This window comes from Carassius gibelio, chromosome B22 (genome assembly GCF_023724105.1).
Source record: "Carassius gibelio isolate Cgi1373 ecotype wild population from Czech Republic chromosome B22, carGib1.2-hapl.c, whole genome shotgun sequence".
Lineage (NCBI taxonomy): Eukaryota > Metazoa > Chordata > Actinopteri > Cypriniformes > Cyprinidae > Carassius > Carassius gibelio.
In genome coordinates this window covers 24,778,977-24,800,596 of record NC_068417.1, presented here as the reverse complement: position 1 = coordinate 24,800,596, position 21,620 = coordinate 24,778,977, and the positions used below count along the sequence as shown (strand labels likewise).

Genomic DNA, 21,620 nt, shown 5'->3' with positions numbered 1-21,620 from the left:
CAGAGGTCTCTATAGACCAAAAAGTCAATGTTTGGCAGGTTATCATGATACTGTCAGCCATGTTGCTATTATTAACAGTTGGGAAAAACATCTTTCTCTTTTCAGAAGTTATAAAGTATTTCATACGAATTCGCTGTGAGGTTGGAGCTTCTCCTATTGAGATGAATAGGAAAGCTAACAGATAGCTTTCTCCTAAAGACTTCTTTGCTGCAATGTATTTTTTTTTTTTTTAAATCTTGTCAGAAAACTATCAAATCAGAAACATTCTCTGTCTGTCAATCATTTCGTGAGCTGATATCAGGTCAGCTGTGCTTAGAGGGCGGGGATTCGTCGGCAAATGGTGTGAGGTTGAAGTTAGCAAAATAGCTAAATTGCTAACAGCACCTTTATTTTTATTTATTAGCCTTTTTTTAAGCTTCTCATGTTCTAATTTCACACTTCAGTATCAAAATATACAGAACATGGATTACAACATCAAGTATCTACTGTAACATCAAACATTAAATTACGTAAATTGTCTGGATAGGTGTTTGTTTGCATGTAGCATTTGCATCAAGCCAAACTGACATCTTTTTTAAAACAAAGGGTGAGTAGTTCACATTATTGTTTTATAATTCTTTATAAAAGCCCAAAGGATGTGTTCATGAATATGTTTACAGAGCATTTCATTAAAATTTGCTGAACTGTAGCCTGTTTATGCAAGAAACAGGCCTTATTTTTACCTTAACGTATTATCGTTCTACATATTTGCAATCATTTCAGGTGATCTTGCCTGTCTGCTAAACTTCCTGTTCTTTCTTATTGCCTTTTTTTTTTTTGCAGTCTCACAGATCCCTCTCATCGAGCAAAACTTGAGACATTGCAGCAAAACCCCAAAACTCAGCACAGTCCAAATCAGCAGTATCCCAAGCAGGATCTTTCCATCTGAAGGAGCGACGCACAGCGGTGGAGGACACCAAGCAGGTGTGTGTGTGTGTGTGTGTCCCACCGGTCAGGCATCATTAACTCTCCCAGTGGCCTTGGCTCTTAACCCTCCCCCATGCCTGGGGCCGGGACAGTGATGGCACCCTGACAGCGGGTGCAGGGTGTCGGGGCCGAGCCCTCATGGTTTGTGTGTGCCGTTCACGCTCCACTGATGCACTGCGGCCTGACAAATGAGAGCCCTACCCGTCTCTTCATATCTCGCCCCCATCCCACCGCCCGTTTGCATTCTTACCCCGATTGAGTTACGCCACCGATGAGCAGTCAATAGAGTCAGTGTTCGAGCTTTTGTGCAGTATCATTCCAGTTGGAGATAGTGGCAGCGTGTGTGAGCGTGCTTGTCGTATACCAAGTGCATCCTTTTTAGTCCATCGGCTTTTGCCATTGTGCCCTTAATTGTTCAAATGGAGGATGTTGTTATATGAGGTGTCTCGTATATTGGACTTGTCTTCCTCACAGCACTCCATAAATCCCCTTTGGGTGACATGCGACGGGATGCTGGAACAAAGCAGGACCGAGGCCAAGAGACCTTTTACTTTTGACATAATGTAGAAACACCGCCTCCTATAGGTCATATGAGAAACAGTATGTTGTCTGCTCAATATATAAAATTGATAAAAAGATAGATAGATAGATAGATAGATAGATAGATATATCTTTTATAGAAAGGGTATAGAATTAGTACATATTCCTAAATTTTCCACTTGTAATAAAAAACATTTATATAAAACACACACACACACACACACATATTATAGAAATGGTCAAGTGAAGAAAAGAACTGACAAATTACATGCAATTAAATAGAAAATTCATAATTTTGAACATGATTGATTCTTCAAATCATTTGGCTTATTTATGTTTCCTTTTCTTTTTTAAGCATTGTAATTCCTCTAGATTTACGCAGAAAGAGAAAGAAGGAACTGAGCCATATTTAGAGGCCAGTACATCATAGAGACACATTTGTTGGCTCTTTTGGACCAACATTCAACCACATAGCAACCCTCTGGCATCATGGCAGAGAGTTTTACTCAATAAAGCACCCCTGAAATATTTTTATTCAGAGGAGACTAGTAGAAAACACTCTGTTTTCCTCATCAGCAAATGAACGAACTGAAATATCTACATCTGAGACTGGAACTGGTTCATGACTGGCCTCCAATGTTTCCTGATATTTGTGTTGGAGCCGCACGAACCTGCATTTAACGCCTCTTCACCGGCCAAGTCATCTTCGCAATGAGCCTACTGTGATCCCCGGGACTCATTTCAACATTTATCTTATTAACAGGAGCCATTCACATCTTTTCAGCCTTACTCAGCGTTTCTTGTCTCTTCATTGCATTTCATCAGACGGATTCCAAATGCTTTAAAACACAAATCATTAACGTTTGCAGTGACTCGCGGCTCTCTGTGAGCTGCATCTACGAGGACGGATATCTGAGAGAGATTAGAGAGACACAAGCCACACATGTACAAACTCTTGAACCCCAAACCCGCGTGTAAACTCACAGGAAGAGGTGCTGTTCATTTCACGCAGACTGCCCTGTTTTAAAGTGGACTGGCAGTCACGGAGCGGATTACATCCAACACCTAGATAAGACTCTTTCCTCGTCGACTTGAGTTAGGGTCTTACATGCAGGCTTTCTCTCTGTGTGCGTGTACGGAGGCCTCGCGGTGAGCCATTACAGTTGTACGACTGATTATGCTGGCAGACATTATTCTGAGACTGTACAGCACAGATATGGGCGGTTCACATGACATATCACAGCGCTGACAGCCGTGAGCTGCGGTGTCACGTGCTGAAATCCATGCAACACAATAAATTAATAGATATTTATATTTTCTAAAGAAAATATGCGGTGTTTGCACATATTAACATACCAGCATGATGTTAAGGTTGTTTTCAAAGGCGCTTTTCTGTGCTCGAGTCTTTCCTGAATTGAGAGATTTATATTTAGCCATATTTACATTTACAAAATAGTAAAATAAAATGTATAACTATATATATATATATATATATATATATATATATATATATATATATATATATATATATATACATAATTTTTTATATTAGAATTATTTAAACAAATATTTACTATGCTGTAAGACTACTTAAGTAAATGGCCGGAAGCAAAAAAGTAATTAAACATCAAAACGTCAAAGAAAGAGTGACTAATCAAACTAAGCCCCACAAATATTTTTCAATGTTTAAAATTTTACATAAAATATATATTAAATATTATAAAATAGTAATATAATTACAGAATATTACAATTATATTTTAAATAAAATTATTGCAAAAATATACATTTTTAAATAGATTTTAGATAGATCATGTTAGTAATATAAATATTAGATACAGCTATGGAAAAAATATTTGGATTTTTAATTTATAGTTATGTGTTTGAGTAAAACATAATTTTTGTTTTATTCTGTAAACTACTGATGGCATTTTCTTTCCTAATTTGACTGAAATAAGATTTTCAGACATATATTTCTATCCATTTTAGACAACACAATACCAATTACTTTAGTTTAGAAGACTTAAGAAATCAATAATTGGTGGAATAACCCTGATGAAAATCTGTTATTTTGACCAATTGTCATTTTCTGAAAATAAATAAATAACTCGAAAAGACCATGTTTTTTTTTTTTTCTTTTTTTTTTTTTACAAATGTATCAGATTTAAAAATATTAACATTTTACTCTAACCCATACCGAGTAAATCCAGAGAAACTGAGAATTTTCAAGAGGTCTCTTAATTTTTCCACGTATATAATTAAAAAAATTACACTTTTAATTAAAATTAAAGTATAATGTTTAGAAGTTAAATATTTATTTTTATGGTTTAAATATAGAAATGATATTATTAATATTATATCTGCATATTTGTCAGGCTGCAGGCCTAAGTGAACTGCCAAAAAAGTAAGTATTAAAATGCAATCCCAAAATAGCGATCATTCAGAACAATAAATCCTTTATAAATCCATTAACCCATTTTATTGTGAGCTCCTAAAAAAGTAGCTTTTTTCAGGTTTTAAGGCTAATACAGGCCAAACCTGTCCCACACACACTCAACCCTTCTGGTACCCCCTGAGGTCTCCGAATCCCAGACGGGGCCCGTCCTCCCTGGAAGGGAAGCAGAGCATCAGCTGAGAACCTCACGGCTGAGCCAGCATGAGAATATTGGACCGGCTTATCTGGTGACACGCCAGCGCCAAACGTGAAAATTAAAATAAAGGATTAGAGGAGGGGGGCTGGAAAGGTCTGGCCTTAATATTTATTTATTTCTCAATCACCATTTCGTGAAGCCTGTCACCTTATCATTAATGCCTCTTGACACTTTCGGTTCCAAGCGACACAACTGTAATTTCATGGGCTTGTGTAACCTGGGCAGGCATGCTGGGGGTGGGATGGTGGCTGTAGATGTGTGCGCGTGCGAATAAAGCCCTTCCTCTGCCAAAATCAGAGGGAGTGGGCGTCACTTTCACTACCAAACATGCTCAGGATGACAACGTGGATGTATTCGAATAATTAAATATCAACTTATAGTTGTTTCAAATCTTTTAAAGCCAACATGAAACCATTTAACATTCGTAATCTGACACGAAAAGGATATTTCAAGATAAAAACATATAAGCCAGCTACAGTCATTAGTCACATGACACTGATTACACTTTGTTAAAAGATCACAAAGACAAACATTCCTCTCTGTAGAATAATGTGCACTGATGAATCATACACAGTTAGACCAGGGACTGAATTAACAAAACAAATAGGCTCATTTTTGATTTCATATCGACTTTTAAGGATGACCAATGTAGTCTGGATGAGGTCTTGGGATATTCATCATGATAAAGTGGATTACTCTGAATATCAGATTGCATTAACATCACTGTTTAGTTTGAAATAAATGTAAGAGGCAGCTAAGCCTTGTAAAAAAAATACTGTGGCATTAGCATGGTAATACCATCATACTTTAATTTATAAACCTAGGCTTATAGGCCAAACCACAGAAAGACGTCACACGTTTACCTCAGAAAAGCTAGGATACATACAGACACACACACAGCTTTTCTGAGGTATACAGTATGGTATGTGACATTATTTACAAGCTGTTTTATAGACGTCTTTGATTTCCATTTGGACAACAAACTGAAAAAAACATACATAAATATTCTGTCATTTTTGTCAAAATTCTGTCGGTTTCAGTGAATGTTGTTTTGACGCTCTTAAATGCTGACTGACAGATTTTGCTGCACACAGCCTTGGTGTGTGCACACCAGAATTTAATTATATGTGAGAGTGCATTCAATACAAAGTCAATGCAAAGACATGAATTTACACAAATTTCCGAGCGTTTGGGTTTCCTAACAGGTACAATAGTAGTTATCTCCAACACGGTTAATGACGAAAATAACTGCAGAAGAAAATGTTGTTGTCGATATGTATGAAGACACTCTTTAATATGCAAGAGATGTGAAAAACTATGGCACCCCATTTCCATCACTGATTGAAAAAAAAAGGCTAATTACGCATTTTTATCTTACAATTCTGACTTATTTTATCAGAATTGCATGGAACAAACTCGCAATTCAGACTTCTTCACAACTGCAAGTTATAAAGTCAGAATTGCGGGATATAAATAAATTGCAAGAAATAAACTCGCAATTCTGAGTAAAAAAGTCACAACTGAGAGACATAAACTTTATTTCGAGTTTATAAATCACAATTTTTTTTGTTTTTTAATTAGTTTATATCATGCAATTCTGACATAAAAGTCCGAATTGGCAGTTCATATCTCACAATTCTGACGGCATTTCTCGCAAATGTGAGTTTATATCTTCACAAAAAAAATCTGAATTGTGAGATGAAAACTCGCAATTGAGAAAACATAATCGCGCGATATAAACTGACTTTATTTCTCAAAATTGCAAGTTTATAGGTCACAATTCTGACTGTATTTCTCGCAATTGTGAGTTTATATCTAAATGTGACGCAATGTGAAAATGTGCTTCACTTTTGGTGTACACACACCATGTTCACGCACATGAACCTATTCTCTCTTCCGCTTTACTACTAGTTATAGCATGAAACAGTACAACTTACTGAAGTGTATCATGTCTATTGTAATCACCCAAAGTTTCAGAAAGAAAGACATCAATAAAACGGCTTATGTTACATTTACCTCAGAAAACGATGTATGTGTGTGTGTACAAATAATGTCTTTCCGCAGTTTTCTCTTTAGACAACAAACCTTGAACTTGTCCAAAACAAAATAAATGTTCCTACTTATGTTTAGAGCTCAATAAAACCCTGAAGCACTTGTAATACTTTTTTTTTGTTGTTGTTTAAATTCTAAACCAATCAAAATGTAAACTGAACAGCAATGAGTTCTGACAGCAGTACTGCTGCGCTCGCAACAGGCCTGACTCTAAAAAACACCACAACCTTGACCTGCATCCCACCGGACTGATCAGAGTCATATATGAAACGTGTGGAAAGATAGAAAACAAGAGATAAAAAGAAAGAAGGAGACCAGGAGAAGGTGAGGAGGGGACGCTGGAATTGCATACCTCCAGCACAGGAAGCTATTTATCATAACATGCTAGGGAGATATTGGCTACATACTGAACCAATTAGAGCCGGGGCCTGTTTCATCATACTTCATAACCTGGACTGTGGGGTTTTGGAGCGTGGTGCGGCACAGTAATTGAATTTTGATTAAACACACATGGCGCGTGACCCTGAATACCTATAGCAAGCGTCGGACCTGAGTTTGCGCGGGTTCTCCCAGCCAAGAACTTGGCCAAAAAAACAGGATGTCCTTTAGAAATGGGGAAAGGTGGAGGGAGGAGTGTAAAATGTTTGTAAAATCAGGGACAGCTGGCGAACAAAGATTTCTCTATGCTGCTGTGGCGTCTCCATCCGCGAGGATGAGCTCTGCCCACGCCGCCGGGTGTTTGACTCAGAGGTGACAGCGCGGTACGCCAGCGCCATGAATCTTCTCCGCCGATGTGCTGCGTCCACAGCTTCATTGCAGTGGGGCTGTGCGGGTGACGGGAGACGATGACTGACTGCGTTTCTGCTGAGTCATAGACTGCGTCGAGAGCCACAACACGCTACTCGACTCGTTTCTAGCAGGACAATGCACACACACAGTGTGGAGCTAAGCAGATTAGCTTACAAGACCACGCTTGGACTGAAGGTCACACACACCGTCTTCGTAAACGGTGACGACTGGGAGTCTGGCCTATTCGTGTGACCTGCACTTGCTTTTGCACAATAATCAAAAACTAAGACTGTTTTGACACCATCAATCCATCCAAATGAGGCAGATGTCTCTGTAACGCAAGATGTTATGCGTGCAATTTGACACCGTTGAAGAAGAACGTAATTTCAACTGATTGCTTTTGTTCTCATGAGAAATTTAACCTCATGTTTTAAATTTTTATCTTGGATTCCCGTTGCCAAATTTAGAGCAAAAAAAAAAAAATGCATTTAATTTTGAGAGAACATTTAAAATAAGAAATGAAGTCAGAATTGTGAGATAAAATCACATACGTAACATATAGAGTCACATTGATCAGGGAACAAAAAATAAGTCCGTTTTGAGAAAAAATTTAATAACAGAGTTGCATTATGATAAATCATTTATAAATGACAAAAAGTAGCAATTTTCAAATATAAATTCACAATTATGAAAAATAATGTCTTAGCTAAAACACATACAGTTGTAATTAAGACGATAACGTCACTTTTGTGCGAAAAGAGTTACAATTTGGAGAAATAAGGTCACAAATAAGATAAATAATTGTGAATTTGTGAAATATAAAGTATTTATTAAAGTAGCTATTATGAAAATTAACTGCAAACTTGAGGAAAATAGTCAGGGAAGAGTTGAAATTATGATTAATGTAGAAATGGCAACAAAAAAAAGAAAGAAAGAAAAAAAGCAGTTACGAGAAAACAGTCCTTGCAATTTTGGCAGATAAAGTTGCAATCTAAGAGAATAAACTAGAAATTATGGGAAAAACAAACAAACAAACTAAACAAAAACAATTGCGAGAAATTTATATTATTAAGCAGCTAAATAAAAGGTAAAACTAGCAATTACCAAAATTGATTATACATGTGACATTTAAAGTAATGATTTAAAATAACGTAAACATAAAAAAAAATCTTAGGCAGAAACAGGCCTTCGTTTATTTTTATTAGCACATGTAAAGCTTTGATCAGAAAGCGTTTCTCAAGGAGGCCAGAAATCGGCTGTATAACAGAGCTCTGTTAAAGAAAGAAATTCTTCATCATTTTCTTTACAGGATGTCGAGAGTGACAAGGACAGCTTGCTTGGCAAAGTGTCAACCAGAAATGCTTGTCAATATCACGAGTGTATGAGAGCTCCATTCATGATTGCATCTGCACTTCAATGCACCACACGTTTAGAAACGAGAGAGAGAGACAGAGAGAAGTGGTGATTGGAGGGCAGGGGTTTCTTGGTGATCACATATCAAGACTGTTGAATTCTGGGAAAGGATCAGAGATGCTGCACTCACTGTGGGATTTCGCAGCTGTGGACCTGTCCACATCCTGTCATGTCAAATACATATAACATTACGGCTAGTGGTCCCGAAAAGTATTTGGACATTTAAACCACACTTAAAAATGTCTGAATGCCATTGGATTTTAATCATTGTTGTCATTTTGAACTCAAGTGTTTCTTAAATGTTAAGATACTTTTTGGGGCCATTAAATTACCTCAGAAACATCCATTTAGACTGACACTGAACCTTACAGGCCCCATGATCTCAGCCATTTCCTGTTAGCACTGTTTAGTGTCATCTTGTCTTGAGAGTCTCTGCGTATCAAATCTCTCAGGTAGACAGAAGGCAAAGACTCAAAGTTTAGCCACAGGCCTTTGACATTTCAAGTCAATTTTTTGCTAACATGACCATCTACCAAACAAATTAGCTACTAAATCACTTGTGTAATGCACTGCATGGAGTGTCAGCCATTTTCAGACGCCACATTACAAATTTGCACAAAACTTTTGTGATATTTTATAAATGTTAATAAAAAACTATTGCGAAATAACGGCATTTCCATTAACCGATTTTTATCCCGCGATAAGTCATGGTTACAGATTTTGGTTCTGTATGTGTTTTATGGCCTTATTCAAGTGATTTAACATTTTTAGTTTTTCACTAACCACGCATAACATTTTTTTTCTCAAAAACACAATCATGTACATACATGCTGCTCACATATTATTATAGCCCAGTTTGTGCTGATTACAGTGAGATTAGACTTTAGCCATTTAGATGTTTATAAGAAACTGAAAAAAGCACCAATGTCAGGGCATGACAAAACTTCTCCAGGCCCCAAAAATACCCTTAGACTCCAGAGGGTTAACATGGCAGCTACCACACTAGCCATTATTTTTAATCGAAGGAGATGTAGACGTGTATCTTTAGTGAAGCAGTGCGGAAAGCTGCTTCTGAAACGTGCCGCGGTGCAGCTGCTATAAACACAACCACAAATAAAAAAAATAGTGTAAATAAGGGGTTATCCAAGCATTAATGGCAGGAAAAGACCTTTATACTTGAGAGTAGAAACATATGAGGTGTTTCTCGGAGGTTATAGTGCATTAAAGAATGATAATGTGACTTTTGCGTAACTCAGGTGACCTGCAAACGCGGAAATTTTTTCTTTGTGAAATATTCCTTATGTCAAATTGGCTGATCCAAGTGTAAAAACTTTTTTGCGATATATGGGAGTTTTTGCGCAATTTTAGCGCTTCCATTAGGCGTTATTTTCAATTTGCGCAATTTTAAGGGTACTAAAAACGTCACTCACTCATTTTGTTCTCTTCTTTCCCCATAAAATGCACTACGTGGCATGCACCATACTGGAAATAGTGAACGAGAGAAGGAATAAATGATTTTGGACCCTTTTCCCCACCTGATGCAGCTGCATAAGGAATCAATGTGGTCTGCAATGCAGTATTATTTCACCCCTCCTCTGGGAGTTTGTTGTTTTTGGATGGGTAAAAGAAAGGGAGCACCCCACGCCTCCTCCGAGCTGTTTCCTCCTCTTAATTTTTCTCCATCTCAAAAGGCCCGAGAGCGGGAGAGGTTGCACCTATAAAACACCAGGGCCGGATGAGGAATGGCCTCCTCCGCACTGAGGGAGGGTGCAGTCCCAGAGCTGCTGCTGCCAGACCTGCTGCTCTCTCTTGTGGGAAGTGCACTATAAATCTCTAGTCTCTTATCCGGCTGGTCTATTGATAAGCCCTGCACTGCTGGGGAACAAGAAAAGAGCTCGAGAGAGGAGGAGAAAAAGAGGAACAAGAAAGGGACAGAGGGGGTTAGGAAAACATTTTGCACATGAATCAATTTTTTCTTTTATATTAAAAGATCAAAGTTATCTTGTTCTCCATTTTTAAGGAGACATTTAACAACTCTGACAGCTGCATGACATGATATACTTAATCTAAACCTATTCAAAGTCTTAGCGGTGCACTGTTATTATTGCTCATTCTTACAGTTAAGGTTTTCAAATCCCTAATCCTACGTAGCAAACTTCAGGGCCTAACTCACATGAATGATGCTTCGAATTGAACCATGCGGTTGCCTTTCAAAGCGACTGAACATCTTAAACCTGTGCGAATCCTTCGCTGTCCAAACTATTGTTTCATGGAGATTTATAGAGATGCCTAAAGCAGGCTCTGGAGAGCTTGGGCAGAGTCCCAAAGCAGCACTGGTCACCCGTCATCACAGACGCTGGGGAACGTGCTAAATCTGTTTTTACATATCCAAGCAGAGTCGTACGTGTTGTAGCAAGGACACTGCAGTTCATAAGGAAGCATGCTCGTACGCACGTAAACGCACACACATTGGCATAGTCAGGTTTGCTTCGCCATCACTTCAGCGTGATAAAGAGCCTCTACAGGAGTCTGTATTAATGGCGATGTGACAAGCAGACACACTCAAGTAAAATTGAAGGAGCACTTGACATTGGTCTGACACAGACCGTTTTAAGATCAGAGGGGATTACGGTGTACCACTTTTATTAGACACCTGAAATTTGTAACAACACAATAATATACGATATCTTACAAATAGAGATTATTCTGACCAATACCAGATGTTGTTAAATGATGGCTGATGCAAAAAAAAAAAAAAAAAAAAAAATCATATATTGGCCATTACAGGTTGACTACAAAACTTAACATCTGCTAATACTTGTCAGAACCAACATGGAAACCCATTAGTTGCGTATTTCTACTAACAATGCAAAGTACAAAACGTGTAAGCAAAACAATTATAATAATACTTTATTTACAGTGTTTAAATAACATCAAAACATCACACAGTGTAAAACAAGGTGAAGCTAGTGAGGACAGGAATGAAAAGAAATAAAAGATGTATGACATTCCACCAGCATGGCTCAAAGAAAGAGACTGATTGATGGAGAGATGGAGACAGAGTGATAGAGGACATGAGTGGTCCAGTGGAAAAAAAACAGCTATACAAGGATCCTAGCAGAACTTCGGAGCGGTGAGATCAAAGCTAGCTCAGCACATACATGAGCCATGTTTGCAACTCCAGACATGGGCTAGTTTTTCCCAGAGCGTAGTTTGGCATATCCATGTGATTTTGTGTTTGGAAACGGCAAAGGCATGTCCAAAGAAAAGATGGGATTTACATAACACGATCCTGTACATTTGGTGGGTCATCTCATTGGGATCCACCTGAAACGGCAGAATGGAAAGAGTTAGTTCGGTTTGGGAGCAGGTCCAGGATAACACAAGCAGAAGATAAATCAGTCTCTTCCCACACTGGAGAAGACACATGTGGTGGGGAACGTTTCCAATTCTGAAAATGGATCAGTGTCATTTTTCCTATACGAGAAAGAACATCATTTGCGTTTCTGGATTCATTCCAGAGCTGATGTAAACATGAGAAACCTATTTATAAGGATGAAACGTAGAAAAACAGAGGGAGGATTAGGTTGGTTGTAGGACATATATCAGGGGGTTTCATGCCCTGTGTATTGTCAAATAGCTTGTTGCTGGGCAGAACCCCTTAAAGAAACATTTTTTAAACTTATTTACCCCTGAGAGTTTAATGGTAGTAATTCGCCTTTTAGGGGTGGATAAGTTTTGTTTTGCCCCAAATAAGGTATTGAATCCATAGGATACAATTTTTGAACTTTTTATATCCAAGGACTGGACCATTTGACACTCAGGTTGCTTTGTCTAATGGTGTAGGTCATCTAAATTTAGGTTTTTTGGTTTAGATCTAGGTGTAGATCACCTATGTCTGTGGTACTTTATCTAGATCTACCTTGGGATATTTATTTAAATATGGGCTGATTGTCTTGAAATAGCACTAGATATAATGTTAATCTGTATCAGGCTTCAAGGAAATAGCAAGGATTATGGTTTGAGAGTGTGGCCAACAGATAAACCTAGTCTTGTTCTTAGTTTCTGTCAAAATTCTCTACTGAAAATGCTTCTGTTGTGTGAGAGCAAGAGAGAGATGAAAGAAAAGAGGAGCAAATAGACAAGGAGATGAGGTGAATGTGGCTGAGTGAATCAGGGATGGAGACCTCGTCTCTTCGGAGGCTTATGCTGGAACAATGGAAACACGGGAAAGCAAGTAATGGTCTCCACATGGGTCCCATTCCACATTACACCCATGTCACCGCCATTACCACTGCGGCAGCAAATGTTAACCAGAGAGCCGAACTGGCAGGAAACAGAAACTGATAGGGTACAGACACAGATATTAGGAATCGTCTAGAATGTGGCCACTATTTTCTTTTGGATCTGGGGGATGTCTGCAAGTGTGTGTGTGTGTGGAGTACCAGGACAAAATCCAACAGATGCAGCCCTGGTGCCAGCCATAATAAGTGCAATCTCACGACCCTGCCGTGTTTTCCCCATGTCCTCTCGGCACGTCTGACATTTAATCGCTCTTTCTCCCCAGAGCAGGGAGCCTCTTCTGGGGAACAGGAGAGTGAGGGGCAGTGGACGGGGTCTTAAAGCACAGCTGAAGGTGTCCTTGGTCTGCCAGTTTGCTTTGATACCCCAGGAGGTCACTCGAGAGCACCACTGACCTTGACTCATCGCATTATTGAGAAACCTTTGAAGGGCTTTCAAAATATGCCACTTACCAATACACCCCTTTGTCTTGCTCTCTCAACACTGCTGGTTTTGTGTGACGGGGTTCACAACTATCCCATCCACCCTTGTATTAGGTTCTCACTGCTTTGACAAAGAGATCCTCACCTGGTGTCTTCACAGAGAGAGCTGCGTTCTTCTGTAGGTCTCGTTTGTTATCGAAAGACGGGTGAGGCGTGCCCCGTAGTAGTCCACAATGTAATCCGACCCATCTGATGGACCCACGATCTACACCGGAGCAAACAGAATGAGTCTCAAATGTCTGAGCAGCGTAGGGAGACCTACATAACAATGTAATCTTTCACCAGACAATTACATGATTCCACATTACACAATGATGATTACCAGGTGGGCTGGTAGGGTCTATCGTCCTCCTCAGATGGCTCATGCTCGTACAATTGAATTATAAGACAGTAATGCCGAATTGGAGGCAATTTAAGTTTAACCCCAGGCAGTGTTGTAATTGAGGTTGCTTTTGGAGTCCTGGTGAGGAGGAGTGTCCCGAAGGACAGTCCCCAGATCAGAGCTTCAGCAATGAGCCTAGAGCCCAAACTGGGGCCTGTGCCAGTTCTGAGATCAGCTACTACTACTGACTGACGCACAAAGACGGTGTAATGGCTTCCTGCAGGCATACTTGTCCAACACCTGGCCCTGCCGGCTCTGCTCCGCTCCGCTTTGGGACAGGATGATAATGAGAACACACATCTGGTAGAGGGAGAAAGGCGCCCACCAAACACAGATACTGTGTTCTACCATATCGAGATTAGCATTCATCTGGCAGCGGCCCAATACAAGCTATTTCCTTTCGCAATGGTATCGGCCGAGAGTTGTCTAGATTGGGGTGGTGGTCAACTAGAGTTTCATGTTCTCTCATACCATTAACATTCGATCCATCAAACTCACTCGATGCCTCCACTCTCAAACCCATAGTTTTGCGGCGGCCATTAATCTTGCATCATTACTTCCAAAAGGCCAAAACGTGGCGCGACTGGCGGGAGGGAATATCGATGAATATAAATAACAGCAACATGTCCCAGGTGTTTATTCATTAGTTCTCAACGATGCATTTCCCAGACGACGTGGCTCTTAGCGAAGGTAGTTAAGTGTATAAAATATGGGGTTTTAGAGAGGAGCTATGTGTGCAAATGGGGTCCCGAGGGAAGGGGATACTCTTTATCAAAAGTGTCACAATTTAAAAACGAAGGGGCCCGACAGTCGACAGCTAATTGAGAATGTTAGCGCGTGACAGCTTTGGCTGCCAGAGGCACTTCTTAAAAGCATTGCTCTCCCAGGGCCTTCAATAAGACATTAAGAGAACAATAAACACTGCAGTGGCCCTGTTAATCAAAGCCGCCACGGCCATTTCAAAAAATAAAGGCTTGCTTTATTTATCCACTGCGGCTAGAAGGAGCGGATTTTTCCAAGAAGGAACACAAAACGACTGAAGGAGGGATGATAAACTGGCTGGAGAGTGAAATTGTCAATGAATGGACAGGTATTGTTTTGAGGTAGTGTGCTGAAGGCAACAATGCATTGGATTTGAGGCACACTATGTTGATGGAAGTCAGTAAATTTTAAAGTGATTGAAAGGCTAGAGCTTAATAATGACGTATGATTCTTGAGACAAACGACAACTGAGCTATCGTAACTGTCCTGTCCTGATCTTTCCCAACATGCCGAAACATGTTGAAAGACATCATCTCATTGTTCCCTTAGTGTTCAGTAGCTCAGACACATCTGAGCAAATCTCAAAAAAAATGTTTGTTTTCACTAGCAGCGGGGGACGCAAACATTTCCAACATATGACGCAGCAGTCGGCGGATTTCTAAAGTATGTGTAATAATCATTCCTGGAACTATCCTTCAACACCCATAAGAGCTTTCCATAAATATCTGTCATCAGTGGTGTGTGGAAGTGGTAGCGGTGAGCAAACGTCTCTCATGTATAGCTTCATTCAGACCCGCGAGGCCTAATGAGAGTGGAGTGGGTGAGGTTAGGCCTAACAAGATGACAAATGGAGTGGCTTTTTTTTCTCTTGTCAGGTGTATGGGGCCTTTAATAGGGGTTAGGGGAGTCCTGTGGGAGCGTGCGACTCGGGATAGGAGGAGGAGGAGGCGTAAACAAACCATGCTCTCATTAGCTCCTTTCACAGTGCTGGAGGCACCGGAGGAGAGACACAGGTGCCACTGAATACAAACACAAGCATTCAAGTACAAGTCAATGCAGAGTCTCTGTATCTGCAGCTCATTTAGGGGATTGTGGGTAGAGTGCCTCCCTTGGTTACTGCCCTAATATGTTATATGTAGTCATTTAGCACACACTTTTTACCAAAGTGACTTACTGTGTATTTATTAAAGGTCTTGATAAAAATGGCACGATGGTGATAGCTCATGAATGGCAGATTTACAGCACTCGTAAAGGAATGTCTGAATAAAGCATATATTAATGCCTTATTCTACATTACCATATTTAAGATATCTTCATCCTCCTTAATAACTATTCATAAGAAGCAAATCAGGAGTTTTAGGGAAAAGGCGTAGATAATAGTTAGTTGAGATGGAGAATTGCGCACCGTTGTGCTTCAGGTGTCCCGGGTTTGAATCCCACCTCGTGGATCTTTCCTGATCCCATTCCCGCTTTCTTCCACTTGCTTCCTGTATATCTCCACTATCCTATCACCCACCCCCATTGTGACATTATTTATATGTCATTTAAACAACCTTACCCCAAAATCTCAGTATTGGTAGATAATCGTAATAAGGAATATATTAAAACACAAATAAATAAGGGCTCTTTGGGTGGTGATGGCGCAGTGGATAAGACGCATGCCATTGGTCGGAGAGACCTGGGTTCGAATCCACTGTGAGACACCAATGTGTCCCTGAGCAAGACACTTAACCCCTAGTTGCTCCAGAGGCGTGCGACCTCTGACATATATAGCAGCTGTAAGAGCGTCAGCTAAATGAATAAATGTAAATGTGAATAAATAAATTGGTAAAAGCAAAATACAATGTGAAGTGACACAATTACAGCCAATCTGAAAGAAAACATGGGGCATAAAACAACACAAATACAAAAATCTAAATAACTAATATGTTAGGCATCAGTAACCAAAATAAAAGGAATAAAATGGATCAACCTTCAAGAACGAAGCAGAAGTAAATGCATGCATCAGTAAATGGGTCAAAAGCCATACCTGCATGGAGATCAACATGAAGTCCACTAAGCTTCCAATTCCACAGAATCCCACAGTGCAGAATTTCAGTAGGCCTGAAAACAAACAAAAAGTGATCCACATGATAACCAAGAACATACTGTACTGAAAGCCTCCCATCACTACCAGTCTGTGTCCAAAAACACTTTCCTCTGGCTTCTCTGTATGACCACAAAGAAAAACAATTTGGAGGGCAAAGCTATTCGTTGTGTTGTTGTTTGTTCATGCTTGCAGTAGTGCAGACTGCTGTTGAAGTTTTCAAACCACTGTGCAAGGCTGTAAGGTCAAATTACAAGTGTCAGCCAAATCCGTACAGCTGGCTTCTTTCCGTGTGAAGAATTTAGAAGATTTTGTGCATTTAAGACTTCGGTAGATTGTCACTCAATTAATATTCACGAGCCAAGTCAAGTTTTATAATATCCGCACTTAATTGCCACAAAATAAACAATTTTGGTTTAAATTTAAGTAGGCCTGCTTTGGATGTCCATTTGAAAAAAGCATCCGGAGCCCATGAGGTCCGCAGTCAATTAAAAACCCCCTTCCATTCTGCGATTCAAACATAATTGCTGCTAATCATCTCTAATATTTCTTATAATTGGTCATTGAGGGGTTTAGGCGTGTTGATTCCAGGACGGATATCAAAAAAGCCACCTGCAGAATGTCTTCTCAACAAGTCCAGGCCTTCCTTTGAGTCACACCTGGTCTGGACTGACCTCAGAGCTGCTGGGCCATTACGCTCTCAATGAACACGTCTATACAACTGACTCCAGCGTGGTGTGAGCCCGCCTTTCACAAAGACGCCGGGAACAAGGGGGACCTTCAAACGGCCAGGCCCTTTTGTCCTAAAGCAGGTGCTTAATTGATCAGGAAGTCCTTAAAACGTGTAGAGAGGCAGAAAAACGGAGCTTCCCGCTGTATCCCGCCTTGGGATTTCGATGTACAGCTTGAACTCATCTGCATGCGATGACAATAATTGCACTATGGGATAGGCGAACACCATGAGATCTGATGGTAAAGGAGAGAACTGTTTTAGTTAATTAGTTGTCGCACGCTGATTCGTTTTGTTAAAACAGCTGGTGCCAAAAAAAGAGCAAGGTGTTCATCAAAGGGGTTTCTCCCTTGTTCTGAAAGCAGCACGTGATCTACAGCTCTGTAAGGACTGATACTGTTGGCCTCACGTGTGAACAGCATGTACCTTTACTTAAAAGCTCTACAAAACCATTTCATGACATCAGTGTGTGCTGTGATTTTTCTTCATGGGGATATTTTTTAAACAGGCGTGGATCTGGTGGGGACTGTTAATATTGTTGTCAAAGGGGAAGGTCTAGAGCTCTTCGAACTAACGGAAAGGCCAGAAAAACACTTTAATAGCAAGTCTTTAATCAAAGTTTATTAGTCTTTAAATCCATGGCTGATGGAGGGAATCCCACAAAACCTGTTTAAAACATGACCAGCAGCCGTTTCTTTAAACAAGCTTAACAAATAAGCCAGGCTTATTTCAGTTATTCTGACTTATTTTGAACCAAATCAACTGACAATTAATCAGACTAACTGAAATAAACCTGGTAAACTTGTTTTATGAAACAGAACCCTGGTCAAATGTCTATTTAAATTCAAGAGCATTATTATTATTATTTTTTTTTTTTACATTTTATATGGCTCACAAAGTCTCTCTTCTTTTAGGCATGAATTTTTATTAAAATTAAACAGATTGTCTCCTGAAAATCCCCCCTAATTTATGTATGTTTTAGTTTGTTTAATTTAGTTGTTTATATATATTTTTTTACATTATTCCCTAAGATGATTGTCACTAATATAATATGGTAATTATTAATTGCATTGTAGTAAAAAAAAAAAAGAAATAAAAAAAAGATCAGTGTTGTAATTATTAACTATATTTAGAAATAAATATTGTGTTAATTAAAATAAAGCTGAAATAAAACAAAATATTAGATTAAAAATGTAAGCTAAAAGTTTAGTATAGAAAAGCAGCCTTGGCAAATAACTGATTAAGTACTATAATTACTAGCTGAAATAAAATTAAAACTAAAAATTGAATCAATTTAGAAAAAAAAACCTAATAAAAATGACAAAAGCACAAAAAAATACTAAAAATTTAGCAAATTAAATTGCAAAAAATAAAATAAAAGGTAATATAAAATAAAAATAATAGTATAGTATAGTATATAAATAATCCTAAAATAACAGCTTGTTTTAGAGAATTTTGTAAAATAAGTGCTTGCTTAAAGTCTGTACTTTTATGTACTTTTATTTATTTGCTATTGTTAAACTACAAAATAAAATAATAATCGAGATTAAATATGCCACACTCCACACTCCCTAGATTATTTTATCAAATCTGGGCATTAAGAAAAAAACACTAATCTACAATTATATCGGTTACTGTCATATCATAATCATAATAATTATTGGCATCAGATCAAATTTTCATGTCAGTGCTGAAATATCCATATCTGACTTTTCAAATCAACAAGGGCAAGAAAAATGTGATTCTTATCCTGAGAACATCTGGTGAAAAGGTGTGTCCTTGGAGAGGAAATGAGATGATGATGTCAACAGCAGAAAATCCAGGACTGATTCGGTCTTTTCTAAAGGTCCCCTGTGTTTCAACGCAGCACAAGCAGGAGATATTTTCATGAGTTATTGATGAGTAAATGGGTGCCAGAAAGGAGATTTCGGGTTACGGCACACATCCAAAGAGGAAAAAATCCACCGTTGGATCCATGGCCTAGCAGCCTACATATTTAGACAAGTTTGAATCTGGTTTGCAACATTTGCAGATTTCACTTTCCTATCATGAAATCTCACAGTGTCTATAAAGAATGGACCAAAAAGACCAACAATAAAAGTCAAGTAGTACGGTCTTACCCAAGGCTGGATATCCCAAGTAGAACCGATCCGCACCGATCCATCCCAGGAAGAGTGACAGGGCAACAGCTACCTTGTATGAGTAACCACTCCTAATGTAAAACAAAGCGCATCCATGTTATTCAAATATATTTACAGATCATTCACAAATACAAATAATCTGTACTCAAATTCATAGTAAGTTTGTCTTACACATTTCGACACGGGATGCTTTTGTTAAACCCGACCTCTTTACCGCTGAATTTGAGCTGCGTTCCATTTGACAGCCGGCAGCTGATGTTCGGAGCAGGTAGACATTCCACTGCAATGAAACACAGCCTTAGACTCCTGATTCAACAAGCATGTAGTGACATGTAGCTAGTATCAGGCATATTCTGGCATTAGAGACATTTTTTTTGTATTTTTATGAAACATAAATAAGAATGAAATATACAGACATTTTAATATAAAAAAGTTTATGAACAAAGTAATAAAGTGTGTGTGTATATATATGTGTATATATATATATATATATATATATGGATAAAGACGAAGAATATATACATATTAATATAATTCTTATCATAAATATACAGACATTTTAATATAAAAAAAGTTTATGAATAAAATAATAAAGTGTGTGTGTATATGTATGTATGTATGTATGTGTATGTATGTGTATATATATATATATATATATATATATATATATATATATATATATACATACATATTAATATAATTCTTATCCTAAATAAAAATCATGTTATCACAAAAAATATTCAAAGTATCATTTAAAATATTGTATATAACAATTATAAGAAATTATAAAACATAACATTATAACAGAATTATTAAATTCTAGTCTAAAATATATGATTATAGTTAATAATTACAGTATATTACAGTGTTACAGTATATTGTTATATATAAAACATAAAATATTACATTACATAATAAATATAAAAGTAAAAAAGAATCATTATTCACAAAAAATGTGTCATTTAATATAAATGTATAATATATTTAAAATAAATTAATAATATAATTTCATATAATTTATTACACACAATTTAATTTAGTTATATAAAAAAATATATTTATAAAATTATATGTATTTTACACTACTGTTCATATAATATACACACACACACACACTAAGTATTAATAATAATTAATAATTAATATTTTGCATTATATTTTATTTACATTATATAAATGTACACATTACACTTATTAAATATTAATACTTTAATTTAATAAATATCTATTTAATAATACACAATTAATTAATAATACTGTATAATATAAATTATGAATAGAAATACATAAAAATAAATAAAATAGTATACATTATAATATTGTATTACCTGATTATATTATAAAATGTATAAAAATTTGAAATTCTAATAAATTATACATAAAATACACATTTTATATTAATGCATTACATTATAATATAATAAAAAATTATATATAATAAAAACTATTTATTATAAATTATATTAATTTTGTTGTATTATAATTGTAATATTTATAAATAGATATTCACACACTACAACAGCAGCATTTTAAATAGTGAAACATATGTACGCAGCCGGCGGCCGACCCACCCCAAGCCAACCGGTCCTTGCAGTTTTCTGGTTCTTGAGTAGCATCATCTATTTTGGGCTCTTTACACTCATACCTGAGCTCTGTCAAGGAGGAATCAAGTGGTATTTATATCACAAAGCAACATTAACTGATACTGATTTCCACTAATGCTGGATGAATGACAGACACGAGCCATCAGAAGACATCAGCTTGACACTTACATTGTAACGTTAATAAAAACACATCTGAAATGTTCAAACAGGTCTAACGTTAAACCTAATCTAATATCATGCAATGTAGGGCATATTGTGTATAGCCTTTTGCATCACTCCATATAAGATAGAATCGCGAATCTAGAACACAACACCTAATATTTCTACCGTAATTATGTAAATAGTGACTTGTAAGTTAAATCAGTGCATTTATATTCAAAACAAGCACCAGTAACAGCGGAAATGCTAGCTAGCCCGATACTATTTTAACGACCTCAATCCATTTAGGCGTTTTTGAAAGGATATTGTCCCAGTCGCAGTTTATCACAGCTGTCCACCTCGTCCCCCAGACTGTGGATGACAGTCAGGCAGAAGGTGAAGACGATCAGCGGCCGTGTTGTTGACCGAAAGCACAACAAACTCCTCCAGCGTAACGCCATGTTGAACTGTCACGTGACTGCCGGGGATCTTAAAGAAACAGTGCACTAGATTCGCCGCACACATAACATGTAAGTCTCTCGTAATTCTGTTATTTGTCGCCTTTAATTTTATTCATATACGT

At 37.8% G+C, this 21,620-nt stretch overlaps 2 protein-coding genes across 10 annotated transcripts in view; one reads left to right on the top strand and one right to left on the bottom strand.

Moving 5' to 3' along the window:
* Positions 1-326: 326 nt before the first annotated feature.
* LOC127987384 (inaD-like protein) overlaps positions 327-21,620 on the top strand; it is a 126,794-nt gene continuing 105,500 nt past the window's right edge. For 2 of the 8 annotated variants that reach the window (XM_052589676.1, XM_052589673.1), the window contains exons 1-2: positions 327-586; positions 823-963. The gene's annotated coding sequence lies outside the window, so the exon portion shown is untranslated. Of the gene's footprint in view, positions 587-812; positions 964-21,453; positions 21,568-21,620 lie in introns of those variants that run through there. The other 6 variants (XM_052589675.1, XM_052589674.1, XM_052589671.1 and 3 more) reach the window with 5 other exon arrangements.
* Positions 11,037-21,505, bottom strand: LOC127987386 (TM2 domain-containing protein 1-like). Of its 2 annotated transcripts, XM_052589678.1 has the most exons (7): positions 21,365-21,505; positions 20,867-20,940; positions 19,467-19,575; positions 19,275-19,366; positions 16,368-16,441; positions 13,280-13,399; positions 11,037-11,737 (listed from the first exon to the last, which is right to left on the bottom strand). In XM_052589678.1, the coding sequence occupies exons 1-6, from the start codon at positions 21,496-21,498 to the stop codon at positions 13,289-13,291; spliced, it is 594 nt and encodes a 197-aa protein (XP_052445638.1). In that variant the 5' UTR covers positions 21,499-21,505; the 3' UTR covers positions 11,037-11,737; positions 13,280-13,288. The 2 variants fall into 2 exon arrangements, with proteins under 2 accessions (XP_052445638.1, XP_052445637.1); XM_052589677.1 differs by lacking the exon at positions 13,280-13,399.